Consider the following 25,267-nt stretch of genomic DNA (forward strand, 5'->3'; position numbering starts at 1 on the left):
CAAAAGCAATAATGGGAAAAACAGCCTAGAGTTTTACCATGAATCAAGGCGGTGGCACTGGTCATTATGGTACTTTTCACCACCATGAACTCTTAGGATTAAAAAAAAAAGTCAGTTCACTTAATAATATGCTTGATTACGGCAGTAAAAATCATTAATTTTATTTGCTCTCCATCCCTAAGTACACATCTTTTTAATAAATTGTGTGTCACAAAATGGGAACCACACATAAGATACTTGTGCTATATAACCAGTACAATAATTGGGGGAAAAACACCTCTTTTCTGCTGTTAGAGTTGAAAGCTAAACTAACCACCACTTTGTCCCATTGAACACTATTTTTACTTGCAAGAACAACAGATAAACTATGGCTTGTCAGAGTTGTGTATTTGGTTGATATTTTCCGATAAATGAACTTAACCAGAGTAGTGCTACTTCGAGGGAAACAACTGGCAATGTTGTCAACGAAAATTTGATCTTTCAAATAGAAATTATAATTTTAGAAAACTTGTATCCACCACTGTGAGCCTGACAGCTTCCTACAACTTAGATACTTTTCTGATCAGATCATTGGGGATATGAACAAATACAGTTTGTTTTATGTAATTAAATGTGTCAACATTTGGATTATCTGCCCGAGTAAGCCATATTTTCAGGTGACCAATCCATAATGTTGCAAAGCAAGGAATGGGAAGAGATCATTTGAAGTGTAAGACACACCAATAGATTTTAATGTATCAGTATGAAAAGGTCACCAATAGCATTTCAGATTTCACACTGCAACTGCTCTTAAAAAATCTGCCACTTGTTGAGTGTTGGTATAGTATCAAACAAGATTAGCCACAATTACCTGGAACAGTTATGAAAATACTCCTCCCTTTTATAGCATACCTGTGTGAGACTGGATTTTCTTCATGTACTTCAACCAAATAGCGTATGACAATAGATTCCATGCAGAAGCAGACAGGAGTGTCCGGCTGTTTTCCAGGGAGCTAGACCTTAAGGGTATCGCAAAATGTAACACAGTACCACACTTCTCACCAAATGGTGCAGCAAAAGAGAAATGCAAGGAAAAAAAATTTGCTTTGGAAAATATGGTTATCTGTCATAAAAAGATGTCATATTATCATATATGAGGTTTTTATTCTTTTTAAATAAATTAATGAATATTCCTAGAAATTATTCATTTTAATTTCTAATATGGTAAATATCGATAGATAAAAATGCACATAAACAAAAAGTTCTGATTGGCCCCCATTCATTTTTAAGAGGTATAGGGGATCTGAGACCAAAAATGTTTAAGAACCCTGTCCTAGTCCGCTACTTCTGTTACTGCTGGGTCGGCTTTGACCTCCTGAGGAGAGCCAGGGATGTCACTGTAAGTTCTGGAAGTCATCTCCATTCGTAGCCAACTTTGACTATTATACTATTAAGGTGAGTCCCAGGTCAAAATATGCATGTTCCCATAGTAATCTTGCTTCTGCAGAGTTATTCAGGAACCTGGACACATGGAGTTATTTCCATTTTGCTTTGTGAATTCTGAACAAGCCCTGGTACAATTTTGCTGACTTGCCTTGAGCCGACAGTCTTCAATTTGTAATTTATCCTGTAATTAAACGGATTCTGCTTCACTGTTCCTCCGTCATGTCCTCAGATTGCCAGTGCAACTGCTTATTAGTCAAACAGGTCAAATTTTGTGGGAAAGTCAGGTGGGGAACTAGCACTTGGTTGTGCTTGTTAAGATTAATCTTGGAAACACTTTAAAAAGAAACCCACAAAAATTTTCTCAAAACAGTCTTTCTGGCTGTCAAATGAAATAGGTGAGCAATGAGGCTTCTGTCCTATGATAGATTCAAAGTTTTCTGCTGACCGTCTCAGTGTCCTGTCTCAGCCTCTGAACTATTACTCAGGTGCTTGGCTGTTGTCTGACGGAATAAGAAGAGTCTGTGGTTGAAATATTTTAACTACCGTACTTGTTGACAAAAGACTAAAACGTTTTTAGCCATTAGAAAAATTACTCTGGCTACAGTTTCCTTTATGCCAGGAATTATTGAAATAGGCTTTTGGGGGGGGGGGACTGACAATAACTTTAACCATTATAATGAACCACAATGGCATCAAAGTATTTCTGCAAAATAATTGATACAAATGCTTTTAACGGTTTTAGCACTGGGATTTGTAGCTGAAACAGAAAATTACGTGAAGAACCTTTGGCAGACATCAGTTTAATGCTGCCAGTTTGCACTCAGCTTTCAAATGTTATGGACACAATTCCACTGTCACCTATTTGAACTAGTTTCCAGGTATCTGTAGCGCTTCAAGCTCCATTTCTGTGGTATTTGAAAGCTGATTTATGTGCATGAAATTGATAAGGTTCAATTTAAATCATTTGGTAGAATTCTACTTAATTTTAGTTGATCTAGGGGAAGGTACTGAAACTGAGGAGAGTGGTGTGCTGACTTTTGCACAGTGAATTTCAGAAAACTATCATGTAAGTTTCATAAAGGCAAGGACTTTGTCACTCTAGGCTTACCACTTTGTATTCAGTGCTTAGCACACAGTATTATAGTAAAGGCTCAAAAAATATTTGGAAACAGATGGAAAAGATGGAAATAGAAGGGAACAACAAGCTGACCCAACTGAATCAGTGTTAATATGGGTCATTTTAATCACATGAATGGAATTTTTAAAAAATGATCGTCTACAGTTGCAGAGTCTTGTACGGGAATGATTTGATATTTTGAATCCTCTAGAGATTAATAATAATCCAACTTAGTCTGCTGCCCAGCTGACTGGTTTCCTCAAGCTGTGCTCAGGGCATTTGACCATTCATTCATGGAGCATACATTCGTTGAGCACCTACTATGTGGCAGCATTGATCTAGGGCTGGAGATACAGGGGAATAAAACAGACAAAACCCCCTGTGCTCTTGAAGTTTACATTCTAATAGAAGAAAGATAATGAAGAGTATACTATGTACAGTATCATGTTACAATATATACATTATAACAGATGGAGACAAGTGCTATGGAGAAAAAAAGCAGGAAAGAGGAGATGACGAGATGTTAAATTTAAAATAGAGCAATTAGAGAAGACCTCACTGAGAAGGGTATTTGAGCAAAGATCTGAAGAATACGAGGAAGGTAGTCATGCAGGTGTCTGAGAGAAGAGCATGTCAAGCAGAGAGAAGAGCAGGTGCATAGATCTTGTGGACAGAATGTCAGACATGTTTAAGCAACCTTGGGTTGGGGGTGTTTGATTGGACTGAAGGTAATCGAAAGGAGAAACAGACAATTCAAAAAATAATAGTTGGAGACTTCATTACCCCATCTCAATAATGGGTAGAACAACCAGACAAATTAGCAAGCATTTAGAACACTTAATACTATCAATCAACTAGACCTAACTGACATCTATAGAACATTTGAACAATAATAGCAAAATAGACCTCTTCTCAAGCACACATGGACCATTATCCAGGATAGACCATACAGTAAGACACAAAACAAGTATCACAAAATTTAAAATAATTGAACTCGTACAAAGTATGTTCTCAGTCCACAGGGGAACACAAGGAAAATTCTGGAAATCATAATCATGTGGAAATTAAATGACACACTATAAGTTATTAATTGGTCAAAGAAGATATCATAATAGAAATAAGAAAATACTTTGAAATGAATGAAAATTAAATATAACAAAACATATGAGATACAGTGAAAGCAGTGCTTATAGGGAGACTTATAGCTTAAATTCTTTTAAAAAATATTAAGGCATAATTGACTTGTAATATGTGAGTTTCAGGTGTACAACATAATGATTCAGTATTTGTATATGTTGTGAAATGATCACCACAAAAAGTCTGGTTAACATCTGTCACAATGCATCGTTAAAAAGATTTTGAAACACAGGATATCAAAATGAGAAATTACTATGATTATATGTAATAAAAAGTAAACCTTGCTCTAATTGACATTTGACTAGAAGCTGGGAGAGAAAGAGGCCCTCAAATGCCAGAACCTTACATTCACTCATGCCTTCCTCAGTAGTATGCACCCCCTTCTCCATTCTCACTCTCTATACAAGCCAGAAGTAAGACAACTTACAAAAATTGTGGACTCCCTTCTTTATAAGATTCTCTGTGGTGTGACATATTTATTCATTAGTCTTTTACCAAGCATTTCATTACGTGCCTGCTTGATACTGGAAACCCCATTCCTGAAAGGGGAACAAAGTCTGTGTCTTTAGGGAAATTACATATTCTCCATGGAAACAGATAATAAACTAGTAATTAGGAGATGATTTAATGATAATCTTTATATGTGCCATGAATGACCAGCTGAGACTATGAGAACAACAGTAGCGCATGATCCTTCCTTATCCGGGAGATCTGGGAAGACTTGGCCAGAGGGGGTGGCATCAAGCTATAGGAGTAGGTGAGAGAACATTATTGGGACACATGTACTCGAACACATTTTGGATTATTACCTGATTTATATGATTATATCCATACCCTTGAGAAGTATACATTTTATCGGAGGCTACAAAACTGTGAATAAATTATTTTCACTCAGTAATATATGGTCTAGGAAAAGGACCAACACATTTCTATGGCTAGGTAGATATTTAAGAAGAATTTGCTATATAAATAACAAATGTTGAATTTTTCGGCTTAGTAATATTTTTCCAGCTTGCTAATTGTTTTTTATTGTGTGTTGGTATGTTTAACAATCTGTGAAATGTGTACATGTTCCTATTTCTTATGTGTCTGTGGATGTGGATTTGATCATGTTTAGAATGAAATACAGAACCACAAATTAAAGGAAATATATATTCCTGCTCAACATCAAGCGCACCATACTTCCTTAGGCCCCCCCCTTTTTTTTTAAGATTTATTTATTTATTTTGGAGCGAGAGAGCATGGTGGGGAAGAGGGAGAGAGAGAAAGGATCTCAAGCAGACTCCCTGCTGAACACAGAGTCCCATGTGGGGCTCCACGCAGCACTCGATGTGGGACTCGATGTGGGGCTCGATGTGGGGCCCGATCTCACCCTGAGATCATGACTTGAGCCAAAATCAAGCGTCGGACTCTCAGCCGACTGCGCCCCCCAGGCTCCCCAATCCGTAGGCACTTTCTACAAAAAGTAGATACAAAATAAAATAGTTTGATTTTTGAATGAATGTGTAATATACAAAAGTAACCATCTGAAATCCTAAATTCTACATAGGTCAGTAAACTCCATGACTTCTTTTCTTTCCTTTTTTTAAGCAGTCGTATAGGTTGGTGTATTTATATTGGTAGAGAGACCTTGAAAATACCCACAGAATGACAGCTTCTCTTCAAGTCTTGAATTTGGGTTCAGGTGGGTTGTTTACAGTGGTCTTTACAACTTTTACCTGGGGGTAGCCTGAAGGTTTTGCCCGATTCTCCCTGTTGAGATCCCCTAGGCCACATCACACTTACATATATGCTCTTCTGGCTGCAAGCGCCAAAATCCCAATTTAAATGAGCTTAGACAAAAAAGTCAATTTCATAACAATGGAGGATGTTTGCTCCATTTGTTCTGAGCATCAGCCTCCTTGTTCTCTCTCGTGGCAAACCGTCTTCCAACACGTAATGGAAACATGACCGCTGAGAGCTCCTGAGCTTCTCAGCGGACCAAGTTGGCCCCCTGCAGAGAAACCATGTCAACAATCCAGGTCCTAAATCCAAGAGCAGTGGGAAAGTGCTCCTTAGGCCACAAGACTTCTAGACCCATCAACTGTGACAGGAGGAGGAGACACGTGTGTGTGAAGTTGTATTGTAACTGTAGCTCCTGAGAGAACAATCTGGGCGGAAAGAAAGGGAACTGTTCTCAGAAGAAGGAGACAATCCTAGTAAACAAGCACATATGAATCTACTCTGGCATTACTGGGAGTAATAAGCCTGAGAGACTAGGAGTGAATGATGAATGAGGGACTCGTGTTGGACATTTTATGTGAGGGAAAGGGAGAAAAGAAGGTCGGATTTCCCTGAGAGCGTAAGGAGACATGAGAAACTTCGGCTAAGACACACTGGGACATCCCCCGAAGCTGACCAATGTTACGCCTCATTTTCTTTCAAATACTTCAGTAAAACCCAGATGAAACAAATGGCAAGATGTTAATATTAAAACTAGGCAATGGATATAGGTGTTCATTGTTCTAGTCTTTCTGTATGTTTGAAAAGTTTTTCACTAACAAAAGAAAAAAGATTCCAAAGTGGATCTCGAAAAAGAAGTAAGCAGCTGGTGAGGGAAAGATTAGTCAGTAGGTGGAGCTAGCCTAGACTATGGAAACCATTTTACATATCAAAATAATGTGTCTGACAATAAGGTAAATACAAAAGGTAAAAACCCTCCTAAAGCACAAAAAGAAAAAAGGAGAAAGTAGAAAGAAATGAAGTGCTGCTCCGTGCTCCATCATGAATGAACTTCAGCAACTTTATGCTAAGCAAAGGAGACAGACACAAAAGGCCCTACGTTGTACAATTCCATTCATATGAAATGTCTACAATAGCGAAATCCATAGAGACAGAAAGCATAAAGGGGTTTTCAGGGGCCACTTAACGAGTACAGGGTTTCCTTCTGGGGTGATGCAGTGCTCTGGAAGTAGACAGTGGTGATGGTCGTACAACACCGTGAATGCACTAAACGCAGCCAAATCGTACATTTAAATAAATACTGTACTCTTAAAAGGTGTTACTCTCTAAAGTTATATATTCAGTCTAACAACATTGCCATTTTTGAAATATTTTTGAAGAAGATTCTAAGGTATTTTTTTATTGTGAAATATACACAATATGAAATGTACCATTTAACCATGTGTAGGAGCACGGTGGCATTAAGTGCATTTTCGTTGTTGTGCAACCATCACCACTGTCCAACTCCAGAACGTTGCCACCCTGCAGAGCTGAAACTGTCCCCACTGAACAATGATTCCCCATTTCCTCCCTCCCCCCAGGCTCTGGCAGCCACCATTCTGCTCTCTGTCTCTGTGATTTGGCTACTCCAGGTACCTGGTACAAATAGGATCATACAATATTTGACCTTTTGTGTCTGGCTTATTTCACTTAGCATGATGTTTTCAAGGTCTGTGCATGCTGCCACCTATGTAAGAATTTCAGTTCTTTTTATGGCCGAATAATACTGCATTGTATGAATATACCATTTTTGTTTGTCCATTCATTAGCAGACGGACATTTGGGTTGCTCCCACCTTTTGGCTCTTGTGACTACTGCAGCAATACACATTGACATACAAGGATCTGTTCAAGTTCCTGTTTTCAGTTCTTTTGGAATTCCACATAGGAGTGGAATTGCTGGGACGTTTATTAATTCTTTGTTTAACTTTTTGGGGAACCACCAAACTTTTCCACAGTGGCTGCATCATTTTACGCTCTTGCCAGCAATGTACTTTTATATCCTTGCCAGCAATTATTTGCCATTTTTTGTTGTTCTATCCATGCTAAAGGAATGAATGGTATCTCATTGTCGTTTTGGTTTGCATTTCCCTAATGACTGATGATGTGGAGGCTCTTCCCATGTGTTTATTGGCCATTGAAACACCTTAGTTGGAGAAATATCTATTCAAGTCCTTTGAGTGTTTTTTTTTTTTTTTAAAGATTTTATTTATTTGACAGAGAGAGACAGCCAGCGAGAGAGGGAACACAAGCAGGGGGAGTGGGAGAGGAAGAAGCAGGCTCCCAGCAGAAGAGCCTGATGTGGGGCTCGATCCCATAACGCCGGGATCACGCCCTGAGCCGAAGGCAGACGCTTAACCGCTGTGCCACCCAGGCGCCCCCTTTGAGTGTTTTTAATTTGGGTTGTCAGTCTTTTTGTTGTGTGGTAAGTGTCCATATACTCTGGGTATATATGATTTGCAAGTATTTTCTCCCATTCCATCCATGGGTTGTCCTTTCACTTTCTTTCTTTTTTTTTCTTTAAGGAAATATATATGTACCACTACAGTAGAAATGGGGAAATTATAAGTTTGTGCAAACCATACTTTCCTGAAATGGATCCTCATTCCATATTCTTTTTAATACCAACTAACTGCTGCAACATTATTCCTGCATTTTCCAAAATGCAGCCAACATGGATACCTCTGCTACTCTGTTTTGGCCGCCATAGCTGCTGCTTCTCTCAGGAGAGCTTTCTTTTCTAAGGTCAGGCTTGTTAAAGACTCATTTCTTTCTTTCTTTCTTTCTTTCTTTTTTAAAGATTTTATTTATTTATTTGACAGAGAGAGAGACAGCCAGCGAGAGAGGGAACACAAGCAGGGGGAGTGGGAGAGGAAGAAGCAGGCTCATAGCGGAGGAGCCTGATGTGGGGCTCGACCCCAGAACGCTGGGATCACGCCCTGACCCGAAGGCAGACGCTTAACCTGTGCGCTACCCAGGCGCCCCAAGACTCATTTCTTTTGACAGCCTTCTTGCCCTCAACAATCATTGAGATGCATCCTGCCGCTGTCAGGGCAATCATGACAAAGCTGATCTTCCCCCACATCTTGTTCTTGGCAGCATCAAGCATCTCAAAAGAGACAGTCTCTGGGATTTCATCTTCCTTTTTGAAGCCACCTGACCTATCAGGATCTTCCTCTCCCAAAACGTAAGTTTGCTTCCTGGCGCTCTGCAGCTGGAAGTGTAGGATGGAGCTTTTAGACTGACTTGTGGTTTGGTGCAAAATCCACTTATTGTCTTCAAATCAGGATTTCTGGTAAGTCTTAGAGATGAGGAGACATCTCTTTCATATAACCTAAAATAACTTCCTACCGCCCTGTGCAGGTCATACAGGCTCCCCATGGCCGCCTACTCTACCGACCTGCCAGTGCCTTGTGGGTGGTGACAGCGCCGGCATGTTCAATGTCACCAAACGCCACCTGTCTTTTCACTTTCTTGATAGTATTTTTAGATGCACAAAAGTTTTCATTTTGATGCAGTCCAATTTGTCTATTTTTTCTGTTGTTCCTTGTGCTTTTTATTTTGTATCTAAGAAACCATTGCCAAATCCAAGGTCACAAAGATTTGCCTTTATGTTTTCTAAGAGTTGTATAGTTTTGGCTCTTACATTGAGGATTTCAGTACATTTTGTGATAATTTTTACATGTGGTGTAAGGTAAGAGTCCAATTTCATTTTTTTACATTTAGCTATCTTATTGTCCAAGCACCATTTATTGAAAAGAGATTTTTTTCCTACTATGTGATCTTGGCATTCCCAACAAAAGTCAGTTGACAAAGATGTATGGGCTTATTTTTGGATGCTCAGCTCTATCCCAGTGATCTACACTGGTACCACACCATTTTGATCACTGTGGCTTTGCAGTAAGTTTTGAAATAGGAAAATCTGCGTCTTTCAACTTTGACCTTATTTTTCATGATTGTTTTGGTTATGTAGAGTCCCTTGAAATTTCCCAAAGATTTTAGGATCAACTTCTATTTCTGGAGAAAAAGGCAGTTGGAATTGTGATAAGGATTACACTGAATTTGTAGATCCCTCTGGGAATTATTACCATTATTAATAATATCAAATCTTCCAAACGAACACAAGAAGGCTTTCCATTTATTTAGGTCTGCTTTTATTTCTTTCAAGAATGTTTTGTAGCATGCAAGTCTTGAACCTCCTTGATTAAATTTATTGCTAAGTATTTTATTCTTTTTGATGGTTTTATAAATGAAATTGTTTCCTTACTTTGTTTTTAGGCTTGTTCATTGCTGGTACATAGAGAAATACATCTAATTTTTTATGTTGATATGGAATTCTGTAACTTTGCTGAAGTCAATCATCAGCTCTAAACTTTTTTGTGTGTGGATTCTTTATGAGATACTATATAAAAGAGCATGTCATCTATGAGTAGTTTTACTTGCTCCTTTCCTATTTGGATGCCTTTATTTCTTTTTCTTGACCCATTTATCTGGCTAGGACTAGTGCAATGTTGAGTAGAAGATGGGGAAAGTGGGCAATTTTGCCTTGCTCCTGATCATAGGGGGATTCTTTTGAGACTTCACCATTGTGTATAATGTTAGCTGAGGGTTTTCAAAAATGCCCTTTATTGTGTTGAGGAAGTTGTCTTCTGTTCCTACCTTTATGAGTGAGTGCTTTTATCATGAAAGTATGCTGAATAGTGTTGAGCCCTTTTTCTTTATCAATTGAGATAATCATGAAGTCCCCCCATTCTATTTATGTGCTGTATTTTATTAATTGATTTTCAAACGTTGAACCACTCTTGCAATCCTGGGATGAATGAAATCCAGGACTCTGTTTGGATTCTGTTTGTTAGTAGTTTGTTGAGGATTTTTGTATCTATATTCATAAGGGGTACTGGTCTGTAATTTCTTTTTCTTATGATAGCCCCATGTGGCTTTAGTATTAGGGTAATGCTGCCTGATAAAAAGGATTAGCAAGTGTTCCCTTCTGTACTATTTTTTGGAATATTTTGAGAAGGATTGTTGTTAATTTTTCTTTAAATATTTGGTAGACTTCACCAGTGAAACAAGCCATCTGTTTCTGGCCTTTTCTTTTTGGGAAATTTCTTAAATACTGATCAAATCTCTTCACTTGTTATAGATTTGTTAAGATTTTCTATTTCTTCTTGAGTCAGTTTTGGTAGTCTTATCTAGGTTCTCTGCTCTGCTGGAGTCTGATTGTTCATAGTATTTTTTTTTATTAGTTTCAGAAGTAGAATTTAGTGATTCATCAGTTGTATACAACACCTAGTGCTCATTACATCAAGTGCCCTCCTTAACGCCCATCATGCAATCATCCCTTTCCCCCATCTACCTCCCCACCAGCAACCCTCAGTTTGCTTCCTAGAGTTCAGCATCTCTTATGGTTTGCCTCCCTCTCAATTTTCATCTTATTTTATTTTTTCTTCCCTTCCCCTATGTTCATTTGTTTTGTTTCTTAAGTTCCACATATGAGTGAAATCTATGGTATTTGTCTTTCTCTGACTGAGTTATTTCATTTAGCAAAATGGCCTCTAGTTCCTCTAGTTCCACGTTGTTGCAAATGGCAAGATTTCATTCTGTTTGTTGAGTAATATTCCCTTGTATATCTATACCACATCTTCTTTATCTATCCATTTGTCAATGGACATCAGGGTTCTTCCCATAGTTTGACTATTGTGGACATTGCTGCTACAAACATTGGGGTGGACGTGTCCCTTTGAATCACTATGTTGGTATCCTTTGGATAAATACCGAGCAGTGCAATTGCTGAGTTGTAGGGTAGCTCTATTTTTAAATTTTTGAGGAACCTCCATACTGTTTCCCAGAGTGGCTATTCATCGTATGTTATAATACTTTTTATTTCTGCAGTGTTAGTAGTTATGTCCCCACTTTCATTTCTGATTTTAGTAATCTGAGCCTGCTCTCTTTTTTTCTTGGTCTTCTGGTTTGAAAATTTGTCAATTTTGTTGAACTGTTTTCAAAGAACTAGCTTTTGGTTTCCTTGATTCTTCCTGTTATTTTTCTATTCTCTATTTGGTTTATCTCCACTCTAATCATTATTATTTCCTTTCTCCTTCTAGCTTTGGATTTACTTTGCTTTTATTTATCTAGTTTCTTAAGGTGTACAGTTAGTTTATTGATTTGAGATTTTTTTTCTTTTTTAACATAGGCATTCACAGCTATACGTTTCCCTCTGGGTTCTGGTTAACTGCATTCCATAAATTTGGGATATGTTGTGTTGTCATTTTCATTTGTCTCAAAGTAATTTCTAATTTGTCTTGTGATTTGTTTGTTGACCTAATTGTTGTTTAAGAATGTGTTTAGTTTTCATGTAATTTAAAAATTTCCAGATTCTCTTCTGTTATTGATTTGAAGTTTTATTTTATTATGATCAGATTAGATACTTTTTTTGATTTTAATTTTTTAAAATTTACTAAGTCTCCTTTTGTTGCTTAACATATAGTCTACTCTGGAGAATGTTTCATATACACTTGAGAAGAATGTGTATTCTACTGTTTTTGAATGGAGTGTTTTGTGTATGTCAGTTAGTTCTGACTGGCTTGTAGCATTGTTCAAGTCTTCTATTTCCTTGATCTTTTGTCTAGTTGTTCTATCCATTATTGAAAATGGTATATTGACATCTCCAACTGTTATTATAGCACTGTCTATTTCTCCATTTAATTTTGTCTGTTTTTGTTTCATTTATCTTGTGGCTCTCTTATTAGGCATTTTTATTGGGTGCTTCATATGCTTTGGAGCTACTTTATTAGGTTTCCTATCTGGATGTCCTTTATATTTTGGAGCTTTTTTATGTGGGAATCTTTTATTAGATATAATCGTTATATCTTCTTGGATGGATTGATGCTTATATCAATATATAATGTCTTTGTTTTTCTCTTGTAATAATTTTTTTCTTTAAGGTCTACTTTATCTGATATTAATATAGCTACCCAACCTTCTTTTGATTACGATTTACATAGAATCTTTTTCCATCTTTTCATTTTCAACCTACTTGAGTCTTTGGATCCAAAATGAATCTCTTGTAGAGACTATATATTTGGATCATTTTAAAATTTAATTAATTTAATTATGTCAATGTCTATCTTCTCATTGGAGAGTTTAATACATTTCATTTAATGTGATTATTGATAAGAAAGTACTTACTCTGCCTATTTTGCTATTTGCTTTCTATATGTTTTATACCATTTTTGCTCCTCAATGCCTCATTCATGCCTTCTTTTGTGTTTAACTCTTTCCTATTGCATTGTTTTGTTTCTCTTCTCATTTCTTCACCTAAATAACATTTTAGTTATTTTCTTAGTGATTACCCTGGGGCTTAATTGTTAACAATTAACATTGTTATTTATAACAATCTGGTTTGAATATATGCTAAGTTAGTTTCAATAACCTTGGTCCTGGGGTGCCTGTGTGATGCAGTCGGTTGAGTGTCAGACTCTTGGTTTTGGCTCAGGTTGTGATCTCGGGGTCATGAGTCCAAGCCTCATGTTGGGCTCCACATGGAGTCTGCTTGAGAGTCTCTCTCCCTTACCCTCTGTCCCTCCCACTCATGCTCTCTCTCTCTCTCTCTACAATAAGTAAATAAATCTTAAAAAAAAAAAAGCTTTGCTCTATGTAACTCCATATATGTTATGTCCCCCTTTTATATCGATATTGTCACAAATGGTATTTTTCTACATTGTGTGCTGGTTAACATAGATATACAATTATTGTTTATGCATGTGTCTTAAATCATATGTGAAAAAGAAAAACCAAGAAGTTACAAACCAAAAATATAATGATGGTGGTTTTTGTATATATGTATGTAGTTACCTTTACTGGTGGTCTTTACATCTTTATAAGGCTGCAGGTTACTGTGTATTGTCCTTTTATTTTAGCCTAAAGGACTCACTTTAGCATTTCTCGTAGGGCTGATCTACTACTGACAAATTTCCTCAGTTTTTGTTGATCTGGGAATGTCTTAATTTCATTGTTGAAGAATGGTTTTGTCAAATATAGAACTCTTGTCTGACAGTTTTTCTCTTTCAGTAATTTAAGTTTGTCATCCACTGCCTCTGGCCGCCATAGTTTCTCATGAGAAATCAGCTGTTAATTTTATTGATAATCCCTTGTATCTGAGGAGTTGTCTCTCTCTTGCTGCTTTCAAGATTCTCTCTTTGTCCTGGGATTTTGACAACTTGGTTATATGTCTTAGTGTGTATCTCTTAGATTTTATATTACTTGGAGTTCATTGAGCTTCTTGGGTGAGAGCTTCATGTTTCACATCAAATTTGGGAGTCTTGGCCATTATTTCTTCAATTGTTCTTTCTGATCCTTTCTCTTTCTTCTTACCTTCTGAGGACATCTATTCTGTGTATATTGGTGTGTTTGATGGTATTTCACAGGTCTCTTGGACTCTGTCCATTTTTTTCATTCTTTTTTCCTTCTGCTCCTCAGGCTGGATAATCTCATATTCACTGGGTCTTTCTTCTGTCTACTCAGATCTGCTCTTGAAACTCTAGTCAGTTTTTCATTTCAGTGATTGCACTCTTCAACTCCAGAATTTTTATTTGATTCTTTTTTTGTAATTTTTATATCTTTATTAATATTTTCCATTTGGTAAGACATCATCCTCCTAGTTCCTCCCCCCCCCCAATGGTTTCTTTAGCCATTTGAACATATTTAATACAGTTGACTTAAAGTTTTGTATGTTAAGTCCAATGTCTGGGCTTCCTCAAGAACTGTTAATTTCTTTCTTCCTACAAATGGTTCTTTCTTTTATTCTTTCATATGTAATTTTATAATCATTCACTGAAAACTTGATATTTTTAATTTTATAATGTGGCAACTTTGGAAATCACTTTTCCCCTCTCTCTCCATGATATGTTGTTACTGTTTGTTGTGGTTGTTGTTGCTTGTTTTTTAAATGACTTTTCTGAATGAATTTTTAAAGTATACTTTTTGTCATGTGTGGCCACTTAAGTTTCTATTCCATTAGCTTACTAGTCAGCTAGCGGTTAGGCAAAGATTTCTTTTAATGCCTGGAGCCAAACAACAACAACACTAAAAACCCTTTTTAGTCTTTTCAGATGGGCTCTATGTTGTGCTGCTGCTTTGATATTTGGCCAGGCCATTTACTTCCTGCTTGCATGGAGCTTGAAGATCAGCCAGTGGTGAGGGCTTTAAATCCTCTCAGGTCTTTTCTGAGCACATATCCAGCCCAGGCATATATGTGGCCTTCTAGATTCTCTGGATTAAATGGGAACATTTAAAAGCCCTTAATCCCCAGAATATGCCCTTCTCCATCCTCTTTCTTCCCAGTATTTTGGCTTTTCTATTGCTTGCCCTAATGTTATCCTTTGCTATAGGTGGCAGCAGCTTACACATTTGCCTTTAAATGTTTTTGGCTGGGGCACCTTGGTGGTTCAGTCGTTAAGCATCTGCCTTTCCTGGGATCGAGCCCCAGATCAGGCTCCCTGCTCGGTGGGGAGCCTGCTTTTCCTGCTCCTTCTGCTTGTGCTCTGTCTCTGTCAAATAAATATAATCTTAAAATAAATGTTTTTGGCAAATGTCATCCAGGAAGCCACCTCGGAACTGAGGCATGTGAGACAAAGGCAAGTCCTTGAGCAGAGCCTTCAGGGAGCTACCAGAGAACTCAGGGAGCTACTTCGGGTCAGAATGTAGATCCACAATTATTTGAGAGTAAGATCGGTGTTGGTTCCTCTGGTACCAGTAATTTGCACCAGGAAAACAGGCTTCTGTCTTCAAGTCTGCAACTGAGTTGGGGAGTGGGGGATGTATCGAGGTAAGCTAAAATGCCAGAGAGCTCTCTTACTGAAATTCAGCTTATTTCCTTCATTAAACTTTCCCCTGGTTGCTGAGAGGTTTTGTTGTTGTTGTTTTTTTTTAAATTAGATTCTGGAGTTCTGAAGAAGTTCACTGTGACTATTTTTGCCACTGTCCATTGCTTTTGTAGAGGGATGAAACTTTGGAGTTCTCTACTCCGCTATTTTCACAGATGTCTGTCCAATGGAGAGAGTGGGTGATATGGCTGTGATATTACTGATTCTAAGAAAAGGGTAGCATCCAGTCCAGATCCCTTCAGGCTTCTCTGAGGGTCTTCAGATTTGGATGCCTGAGAAGATCTGTGGCTGAAGCCTGGAAAGCATTGACCTGCACCTTTCATGGGGTCTACTTTGAGGAACCCTATCCTATAATGTATGCGTACAGCTTCTGTCTAAGGTGACTTGATTCCTTGGTGATACAGACTGACAAAAGGCTTTTCACACTCAAAGTGCTTTCAGCTCTCCCAGAATAAATAAATTCAGGAAAACCTGGCAACAGGACATTTGGTGAGCCTTTTCAGAGAGTTGGACTCCAGAATACAGCACTGAACATGGGTGTTAGGATTGCAAACTTCATGTGACCATAACAGAAAACTCAGAAAAGAATCTATCTCTTCCGCTTATCTGAACTATTTTGAAAACCTCTGCTTGACATCTTTCAAACAACTTATGCTTCACCTGCCTATAGCATTTGGTGAGAAAGAACCAGGATGGGCTATTCATTTGTCCTCTGTATCTTGACATTTCTCAGATACAGAAGATCCAGAGCAGCATGGCCCTTGGGAGGCTGGTGACTGAGACCAGGGTCCTCATGCCTGTGGTAAGCATTTGATTCTATATGCTCAGATTCTATGGGTCTATATGAATTTGGATCCACTAACCACCAATAACTGTCTCACATTCTCTGAGACATGTGGGGTGTCAAATGTGGGTATGTCTGAGGGAGTCTGACAGAGAATACTGAGACATTCCTCTCTGCTGCTTGTGTCCTGGCTTCCCCGTTTCACTTCTGGCTACGACTATTGGAAGATGGAAGTTGGCGGGGGAGGGGGGAGTAGAAATGGGGTACAGGTGTTTGCTTGGAGTCTGCACATTGTCAAGGAACATTCCCTATGTCTTCAGAGCTTGGATTCCGAGTTGTGAGCCTCAGAGGAGGATATGAAGTTGTGTTGACTGAACCCAGTACCATTCTTCACATGAACCTAAGCTTGCAGGTTGTGGACATGTTCCAGGTTTGACCTAAAAGCCAATTCATTTTGTGATGCCCCTGATGGTTTCCATCTCTACGCTTTAAAAAATGTGTTTACCTCAGGGCCTTTGCATCAACCTTGTGTCCTAGGACCCCCAGGCAAGGGTGAGAACGTGAAGATCTGTCCCAGGGGAGCCACAGATATTGCAGTTTGGCCACAGTCACCCTAAGAAGACATGTAAACTCTGTCCAAAATAAAAAGCAAATGGGAGAAAACTGCTGACTCATATAGACCCAAGATCTTTTATTATTACAGATGTTTATAAGGTTGAGAATACTGAGTTTTTTTTTTCTATTGATAAGGAAGCCTTTGGATTTAAAAAAATTGCTAAAGTAAGTCATTAATTTAATGACTGACTTAATTCTTACTGTGAGGTTTTGCTTATGTCGAGACAGAACAAACCAAAGAGCATTATAAGTGTGGCTTTGTTTCCTCTTACATGTTTCTGAGAGGACATATCCATGAACTGCTGCTTTAGGAGGAAACCAAGAGCTCATTCGTGGACAGTATCCAGGATGAATCTGTGTAAAATGCCAATGAAAATACTCCCAGTCAAAACATGAGGTGTGTGGGTGAGCTGTGAACAAAGAAAACGTCATCACATTGAAAGCTTGAAGTACCAAGCAAGAAAGATGACCAATAACCAAATGAAGCATCTGGCTGAGCAAGACAAAGGAGGGCTCAGAGACAGAAGATTTTAAAAGGGAAAGTACTTGCAAAGAACACAAGGAAGTCAGACTTCAGAAGGATTCACTCCCCAAATAGAGGACCCGGTAAGTATTTGATCAAATAAACCACAAAGTTATCAAGGTTTGCAAGTTTATATTAGTGTGTTAATTCTGGCAATAGACAACTTCCTTACATGACTACAGTCATAAAGACCAAGACGTATTCTCAGATATCAACAACAAAATCAAGGGTAGAATTGCTTTTGTTTGGAAACCAGGTTTATAGGCTATTCAATATTTGAATAGCTTGGTGGCCCAAGCCAGTTAGGGTGGCCCTGTTATTTTTATCTTAGAATACAAAGTGCTTTACTTTTTTTTTTTTTTTTAAAGATTTTATTTATTTATTCGACAGAGATAGAGACAGCCAGCGAGAGAGGGAACACAAGCAAGGGGAGTGGGAGAGGAAGAAGCAGGCTCATAGTGGAGGAGCCTGATGTGGGGCTCGATCCTGGAACGCTGGGATCACGCCCTGAGCCGAAGACAGACGCTTAACCGCTGTGCCACCCAGGCGCCCCCAAAGTGCTTTACTTTTATCCCAGTTGCTATCTACGAAGTGCTCAGTTATGTTGGAAACAGCGTAATGTGTCGGTGTTGTCTTCCTGTATCCCTCCTTTGGTCAAGTTCCTGCCATTAAGGTGTGGGTTTGACGGAAGAGTTATCTTGTAGTTGTTTTTAAGTTCAGTATCATTAAGTGGCTGTTTTGTGTTATTTGATGTATTTATATAGGAGTAACTAGAGTTGTTCTCACAGAAAGTCCTTTTAACGGTTATCAAAACTGCAGTCACATAAAATGGAGGCCTAGAAGTACACTTTTTGGGGGGGATTTTGTTCAGCCCTTAGGGTTATAATTTCCTGTTATGTTCAGAAGTATTTTATTGCCCTCATCAGATCTGCTGGCATTGAGAACTGAGAAATTAATTCACTCTACCAGGTCAAGCTGAAGTAACTATGACTCTGAGGGTCCCCATGTTGGTTACTGTTCTTGGCCTGCAAGGAAGTGAGGCTCAAAATATGTGTAAAGGGAGGATCTCGTAAGCCATAGAGCAGACACCAGGCTAGTTTTCCTGGATGAAATTTGTGGATATCTTTTCCACATGTGAATCAGATCTAAAGAGTGGGTTTTGATACTTAATTCCAGAAGGATTAAATATTTTAATGTACAAAGGTGAGACCTTTAAACATTTAGAAATAGAAGACTATGTTTTTTATCTTTATGTAAGGAAAAAGTACTTAAGACATAAAAAGCTTTAATCAGAAAGATCGACACCTCTGCCCTTGTTAAAATTAAGAAATTCTGTTCATTGAGAGACACCAACAAGGAAGGGTAAAAACAATCTACGGACTTGGAGAAGATATTTGCAATGCCTGTAGCTGATGAAGAAGGTAGTGTTCGGAGTAATCCTATAAAACAAACAGAAAATGACAACCGATGGGAAAACTGTCCAAACAGAGATTTCACAGGAAGAAGAAACACAAAAGGTGAATACACATGAAAAATTACTCAACTTCTTTAGTAATGAAGGAAACACAAATCCAGACTGTAATGATGCAGCCCATAAAACCCACTAAAGGAGCTGAAGTTAAGAAGTTGTATAATTACAAGTCTCAAAGATGAGTAGAAACTCTTACACACTGCTGATGGGATGATAAATATACACATCCACTTTGGACACAACATGTTAATATCTTGGTAGTTGAACACTCACATACCCTATAATCCAGCAATTCCACCAGGACACACGACTTTTGCGTGCGTGCATAGGGCGACATCCATAAGGATGTTTGTGGCAAGAGTAAAATGTCATATTTCTTTTTTTTTAAATGATTTTTTATTATATTATGTTAGTCACCATACAGTACATCCCCGGTTTCCGATGTAAAGTTCGATGATTCATTAGTTGCATATAACACCCAGTGCACCATGCAATATGTGCCCTCCTTACTACCCATCACCGGTCTATCCCATTCCCCCACCGCCCTCCCCTCTGAGGCCCTCAGTTTGTTTCTCATAGTCCATAGTCTCTCATACTTCATTCCCCCTTCTGATTACCCCCCTTCTTTATCCCTTTCTTCCCCTACCGATCTTCCTAGTTCTTATGTTCCATTGATGAGAGAAATCATATGATAATTGTCTTTCTCTGCTTGACTTATTTCACTTAGCATTATCTCCTCCAGTCCTGTCCATGTTGCAGCAAATGTTGAGAACTCGTTCTTTCTGATAGCTGAGTAATATTCCATTGTATATATGGACCACAACTTCTTAATCCAGTCATTTGTTGAAGGGCATCTCAGCTCCTTCCACGATTTAGCTATTGTGGACAATGCTGCTATGAACATTGGGGTGCATATGGCCCTTCTCTTCACTACGTCTGTATCTTTGGGGTAAACACCCAGTAGTGCAATGGCTGGGTCATAGGGTAGCTCAATTTTTAACTTTTTAAGGGACCTCCACACTGTTTTCCAGAGTGGCTGTACCAACTTGCATTCCCACCAACAATGTAGGAGGGATCCCCTTTCTCCACATCCTCTCCAACAATTGTTGTTTCTTGCCTTGTCTATTTTTGCCCTTCTAACTGGCGTAAGGTGGTATCTCAGTGTGGTTTTGATTTGAATTTCCCTGATGGCTAATGATTTTGAATAAAATGTCATATTTCTACCTTCCTTTCTGAAAGCATTAGATAGATGCAGAGGTCTGCATCTCCTCCCCAGGGCTGAAGTCACCTAGAAGGTTCATTCTACGTAATACCTTGGGGGAAGTGCTTAAGAATGAACAAAGAAGATGTTCATACAACTACCCATTCTTTTTTTATTCTGGATAATTTTAAATATCATCCGACTGGCAAGTCACCTCCAATAAAATATAAACTGAAAATAGATGTTTCTTCTTCCTTGTCTAGACTATTTAATTTTGTTCTCCTGTGCTATTGTCTAGTTCCAAAAGCAGCAGCTTAGTGTGAAATTTGTGGGAAGGATGCTATTCAGAGTTTAACTTCATTATGTAGTAACCCAGTGAAAATCCAGCAGAAAGAATATAGATATTTCCAGAAAATGCTAAAAACTATTCAAAAAGTGAAGAATTCATAGACGTAATTTCTCTAAAATAGAACATTCAATCTTTACAGTTGGAAATTGAATAAATGAATGGATGATGGAATGAGTGGTTGATTCAAAATGCATCATTAGTGAATTGGAAATAATAGACTATGTCACTTGGTCCTAAAAGTATTCCTCTAAGGAATTGTTAAGAATATATGGGAGACTTTAAAAAAATAATACCCAAGCTCTAGTTAAATTGAATCAGAATCTCTAGAAGGACTTAGCCATTAGTATTTCTTAAAAGCCCCAGGTAATTCTAAACTGTAACAGCTTTGTGAACCACAGAGCCATGGCCTGTGCTCCAAGTGGGGTCCAAAGACAACATCATCTGGGATGTTGTTAGAATTCAGGATCTTGGCCCTGATCCAGGCCTATTAAATCGAAGTCTACAGTTTGACCAAGTCCCCAGGTGATGTGGGAGTCGGAGAAGCTCTGGGTGGTCAGAATTGCTTTCCTTCCCGCATGCCATCTTGCTACATCTTCGATCAGGAGATTGGGGAAAGGTCTTTCTTTTTCAAGATTCTTGTTCCCACTTTAATCCGGAAGCAGCTCAAATTACCGTTTTGGTAAATCTGATCATACAAATAAACAGGTACACGGAAAGGGCTCAACATCACTCATCAGAGAAATGCAATCCAAACCACAATGAAATATCACCTTACACCAGTTAGAATGGCTTGTATCAAAAAGACAAGAAATAACAAATATTGACAAGGATGTGGAGAAAAGGGAACACTCGTGCACTGCTGGTGGAGATATAAATTGGCACAGCCACTATGGAAAACAGTAAGGAGGTTCCTCAAAAAAAAAAAAAAAAAAAAACAACTACCGTATGATGCAGCAGTGTCACTTCTGGGTATTTATTTGAAGGAAGTGAAATACTAACTTGAAAAATACATGCACCCCTATGATCATTGCAACATTGTTTATCATAGCCAAGACTTGGAAACAACCTAAGTGTCCATCGATGGATGAATGGATAAAGAAAAAAAATATATAAAATTCATCCAAAACAAAAGAAAATCCTGCCATGTGTGACAACATGGGTGGATCTTGAGGACATTATGCCAAGTGAAATAAGCCAAACAGAGAACGATAAATCATATATGACCTCACTTATACATAGAACCTAAAAAAGAAAAAAACAAAACCAAATTCACTAAGAAGAGATTGGTGATTGCCAGAGGAAGCGGGTAGGGGGTGGGAGAAATGGGTGAAGGGGATCAAAAGGTACAGTCTTCCAGTTATAAAGTAAATAAGCCCTGGGCTGTAAAGTACAGCACGGTGACTATAGTTAACAGTACTGGATTGTGTATTTGAAAGTTCCTAAAGAGTAAATCTTAAAAGTTTTCATCACAAGAAAAAAAAACTGTAACTGTGTGTGGTGATAGCATTAAATAGATTTCTTGTGGCAATCATTTTGCAACATATACTTCTATCAAATCCTTATGTTGTAAACCAATATAATTTTATATGTCAATTATATCACACTTTTATTTTTTTAAAAGGTTTTATTGATTTAAAAGAGAGAGTACAGGGGGAAGGGCAGAGGGAGAGAATCTCAAGCAGACCCCACACTGAGCACAGAGCCCAACGCAGGGCTCAATCTCACTATGCTGAGATCGTGACCTGAGCCAAAGTCAGGAGTTGGAGGCTTAACTGACTGAGCGACCCAGGCACCCCTATGTCTCACTTTTAAAAAATAAAGAATCTACATTCCATCTCCTGGTGGGAAAAGTCAGTATCTCCAAGCTAACCTTGAGCAAAAGTGCCAAGTAGTAGAATCATCCTGTCCAGCTGCTCCAACAGTCTCACCCCCATCCCAGGATGACTTTCCTTTGAACCCTGCTTTAAGCCTCAGTGCTTTATATTTTTACACTGATTGCTAAAGATTAAGAAAAAATGTTTATTATGGAAAACTTCAAACATACATGAAATAGTCTCGTATAATGAACCATCATGTACTACTGACCCAGCAGCAATAATTACCAGCTCATGGCTAATCTTGTTTCATCCATGCCAGCACCCATTTCCTCCTCTTCTAAATTATTCTGAAGCAAATCCAATCATTAGCTCATTCATCTATAAATATTTGGATGTGCATCTCTAAAGGACATAACCTAAATACCATTGTGGCACTTTAAAAAATGAACAGCAACCCCTTAATACCATCAATATCCAGTTACTGATCACATCTCCCCAATTGTCTTATTATTTTTTTCATATGTTGAAACTCTAACCCTCAGTGTTTCTGTATTTCGAGATATAGTCATAAGGAGGAAATAAGGTTAAGTGAAGCCATTAGAGTGGGACCCTGAACCAGTAGGATTGTTGTCCTTATAAGAAGAGGAAGATTCTATGTCAATTATATCTTAATAAAGCTGGGGGGAGGGGCGCCTGGGTGGCTCAGTCATTAAGCGCTGCCTTCAGCTCAGGGCATGATCCCAGAGTCCTGGGATTGAGCCCCACATCAGGCTCCTCTGCTGTGAGCCTGCCTCTTCCTCTCCCACTCCCCCTGCCTGTGTTCCCTCTCTCGCTGGCTGTCTCTGTCAAATAAATAAATAAAATCTAAAAAAAAGATAAGGCTGGGGGGAAAGTTATAAAGAAATACAGAAATATAGAAATAAATAAAGAAACATCAAAAAACAAGAGACATCAGAGAGCTCTTTCTACTTGCATGCACAGAGGAAAAATCTATGTGAGAACACAGAGAGAAGGCAGCCCTTCTACAGGAAGAGAAGTCTCCCCAGCAACCAACCCTGACAGCAACTTGATCTTGGACTTACAACTTTAACAACTGTGAAAAAGTAAATGTCTGTTGTTTAAGCCACCCAGTCTGTGGAATTTTATTATGGCGGCCTGAGATGACTAATACGATTACTGAGCACCTCCTTCACAGTAGATGCTGGGTGGGCATTTACACGGTAGATACATATCTTTACGCTCCATGCACATTCCAGAAGTCCATCCACATACCTCTGTCCCAGCCATATCACCAAACATGCAGTTTATTTTTTCCAAGTCCCTAACACCCTGGTGCAGCTGTTAGCCACTGCCCACGAATCAGATGGTCATTCCTCAGACCATCTTCCCCTCCATACAAAGTGAACCAGATGTACTAGCTGAAGCTCTGCCCACTGGGGAGGATTACCTTCACTTTTTTCTAGAAGCCATCTCTGAGTGGGGCTATAGTTGGGTGGCTTATTACGGTCTGCTTCCACCATACCATGTAGATCCATTAATAAATCTGGCCTCCACTTTTTCCTCCTCTGTAAGTGGCTATAGGGAACTCCCCCTTAAAGCCCTCAGCGTGTTTGAGGGAGGGGCAGTGAGGTGGTGGGAGGAGACACCACGGGAGCCTAAACCACCTGATCCGAAGTCTGTGGTCTCCAGATCTTCCAGGGATTGGTCTCATATACGTCCTTCACACTTCACAGTGAGTCCCACTGAGCACACCCAGGTCGCGATGGCCAGTTCATCTCACATAGTCATTCGTGACCCACGGTTAGATGTTCAGTCTCTGTCGGGAATCTCAGGCAGTCCAGGAGCTGCTTTTCAAGTGAAAATAGTTGTCAGCAGTTGACTTTACTTGGGTCTTAGTGGGTCTGGACCGGGGCTCCTTACAGCATCCCTGTTGGCCACAGATTCTTCCTTCTTATTGGGTCTCCTGGTCAGACTGCTTGTAATGCAGCTTGGACTTGTTTCAGGACCTCCTCACAGGGCACAGGACCTGTGCCCACTCAAAACTGGAAGCCTTGTAAGCTACCCAATAATTAGGTCAGAGCAGCACAACAAACTATAGTTTAAGTGGCCTCTAACAACCAAGGAAAGCCGTGACGTGTTGCGTCTCCTATGTAGTACTTGGGGTAAGGTGCAATAAGTGTACCTCACTTGTAGAAGGAGGGATCCCAACATGCTCCAGACTGCTGGACCCCTACAAACCCCATTGATATAGCAGCCCCTGGACTTCCAGGGGGTTATCTCCCAACTCCTTGGCACGCATGTATCTTACCAGTGTGCCCCAGCCTCTTGCCACCTCCTGCTCCCTGGATCCAATTAGTATGATGCCATCAGTGTAATGCACCAGTGTGATGTTTTGTAGACCATCAAGACAAGTCCCTCCAGATTATATTATGACAGCAGGATTTGATTTAGCCCTGGAGCAAGACGGTTAAGATATAGTGCTGTCCCTGACACAGGAAGGCACACCAATTTAATTATTTTTGCTGATAGAGAAAGGGAGTAGTGAAAGCATTTTCTAGGTCATTAGCTGCATACCAGGTGCCAGAAAGTGTTGCCTTTGGAGCAGCCAACCCACAGCAACTCTGCTGAGAGGAAGCCAGGATAATAAATATGCCAACCACTCTCCAGTATCCTGCTAGTGCCTCCAATCAGCCAAATCCCACTGAAAGCCAAGCCAACAGGTCAGCCCGTAGGACACAAGGCAGAGAGGAGAAGGTGGAGATGGGGTCTGGAGTTGCAGATGGCACCCTCCGTACTGGTACACGATATAGTACAGTTCACTGGTACATTTGTATGTGGATGAATGAATAAATGGAACTTGATTCAATGTTAAAGGAAGTTTCCTTTCTCAGACATAGCATTTAAGAGTCATGTCATTGAGCAAGAAGCTCTCTGGATCCCATTGATTAAAGTTACACTGCCAGGACATGATGTACTCTCTAATTATTTAATATACAGTGGAGACAGGGATCTTATACACTAGTTACTGCAGGATTCGAGGTTTTGCCAAGTCTAGGGTCCTCTGCTGATTCATCATAGTTTCAGTAGTTTTCTTAATAATATCAAGTTTTATCACAACCTAACCCTCCCCTTTGCAGCTCAGGCTGGGACACATTCTTCCTTCTAGAGATTAGCAGGCGGTAAA

At 39.1% G+C, this 25,267-nt stretch overlaps 1 protein-coding gene and 1 pseudogene across 4 annotated transcripts in view; one reads left to right on the plus strand and one right to left on the minus strand.

The window, feature by feature from the left end:
* The window catches only part of USP12 (ubiquitin specific peptidase 12), a 155,833-nt gene that overhangs the window by 7,158 nt on the left and 123,408 nt on the right, over positions 1-25,267 (plus strand). For 3 of the 4 annotated variants that reach the window (XM_044381709.3, XM_044381710.3, XM_044381708.3), the window contains 2 exons: positions 8,539-8,626; positions 16,057-16,125. In XM_044381709.3, coding sequence (XP_044237644.1) covers positions 16,078-16,125 — 48 coding nt within the window. In that variant the 5' untranslated portion in view covers positions 8,539-8,626; positions 16,057-16,077. The remainder of the gene's footprint in view (positions 1-8,538; positions 8,627-16,056; positions 16,126-25,267) is intronic. The other variant, XM_044381715.3, reaches the window with a different exon arrangement.
* Positions 8,127-8,820, minus strand: LOC130543216 (protein FAM162A-like; annotated as a pseudogene).

Source organism: Ursus arctos, unplaced genomic scaffold (assembly GCF_023065955.2).
Source record: "Ursus arctos isolate Adak ecotype North America unplaced genomic scaffold, UrsArc2.0 scaffold_10, whole genome shotgun sequence".
In the NCBI taxonomy this organism is placed as follows: Eukaryota; Metazoa; Chordata; class Mammalia; order Carnivora; family Ursidae; genus Ursus; species Ursus arctos.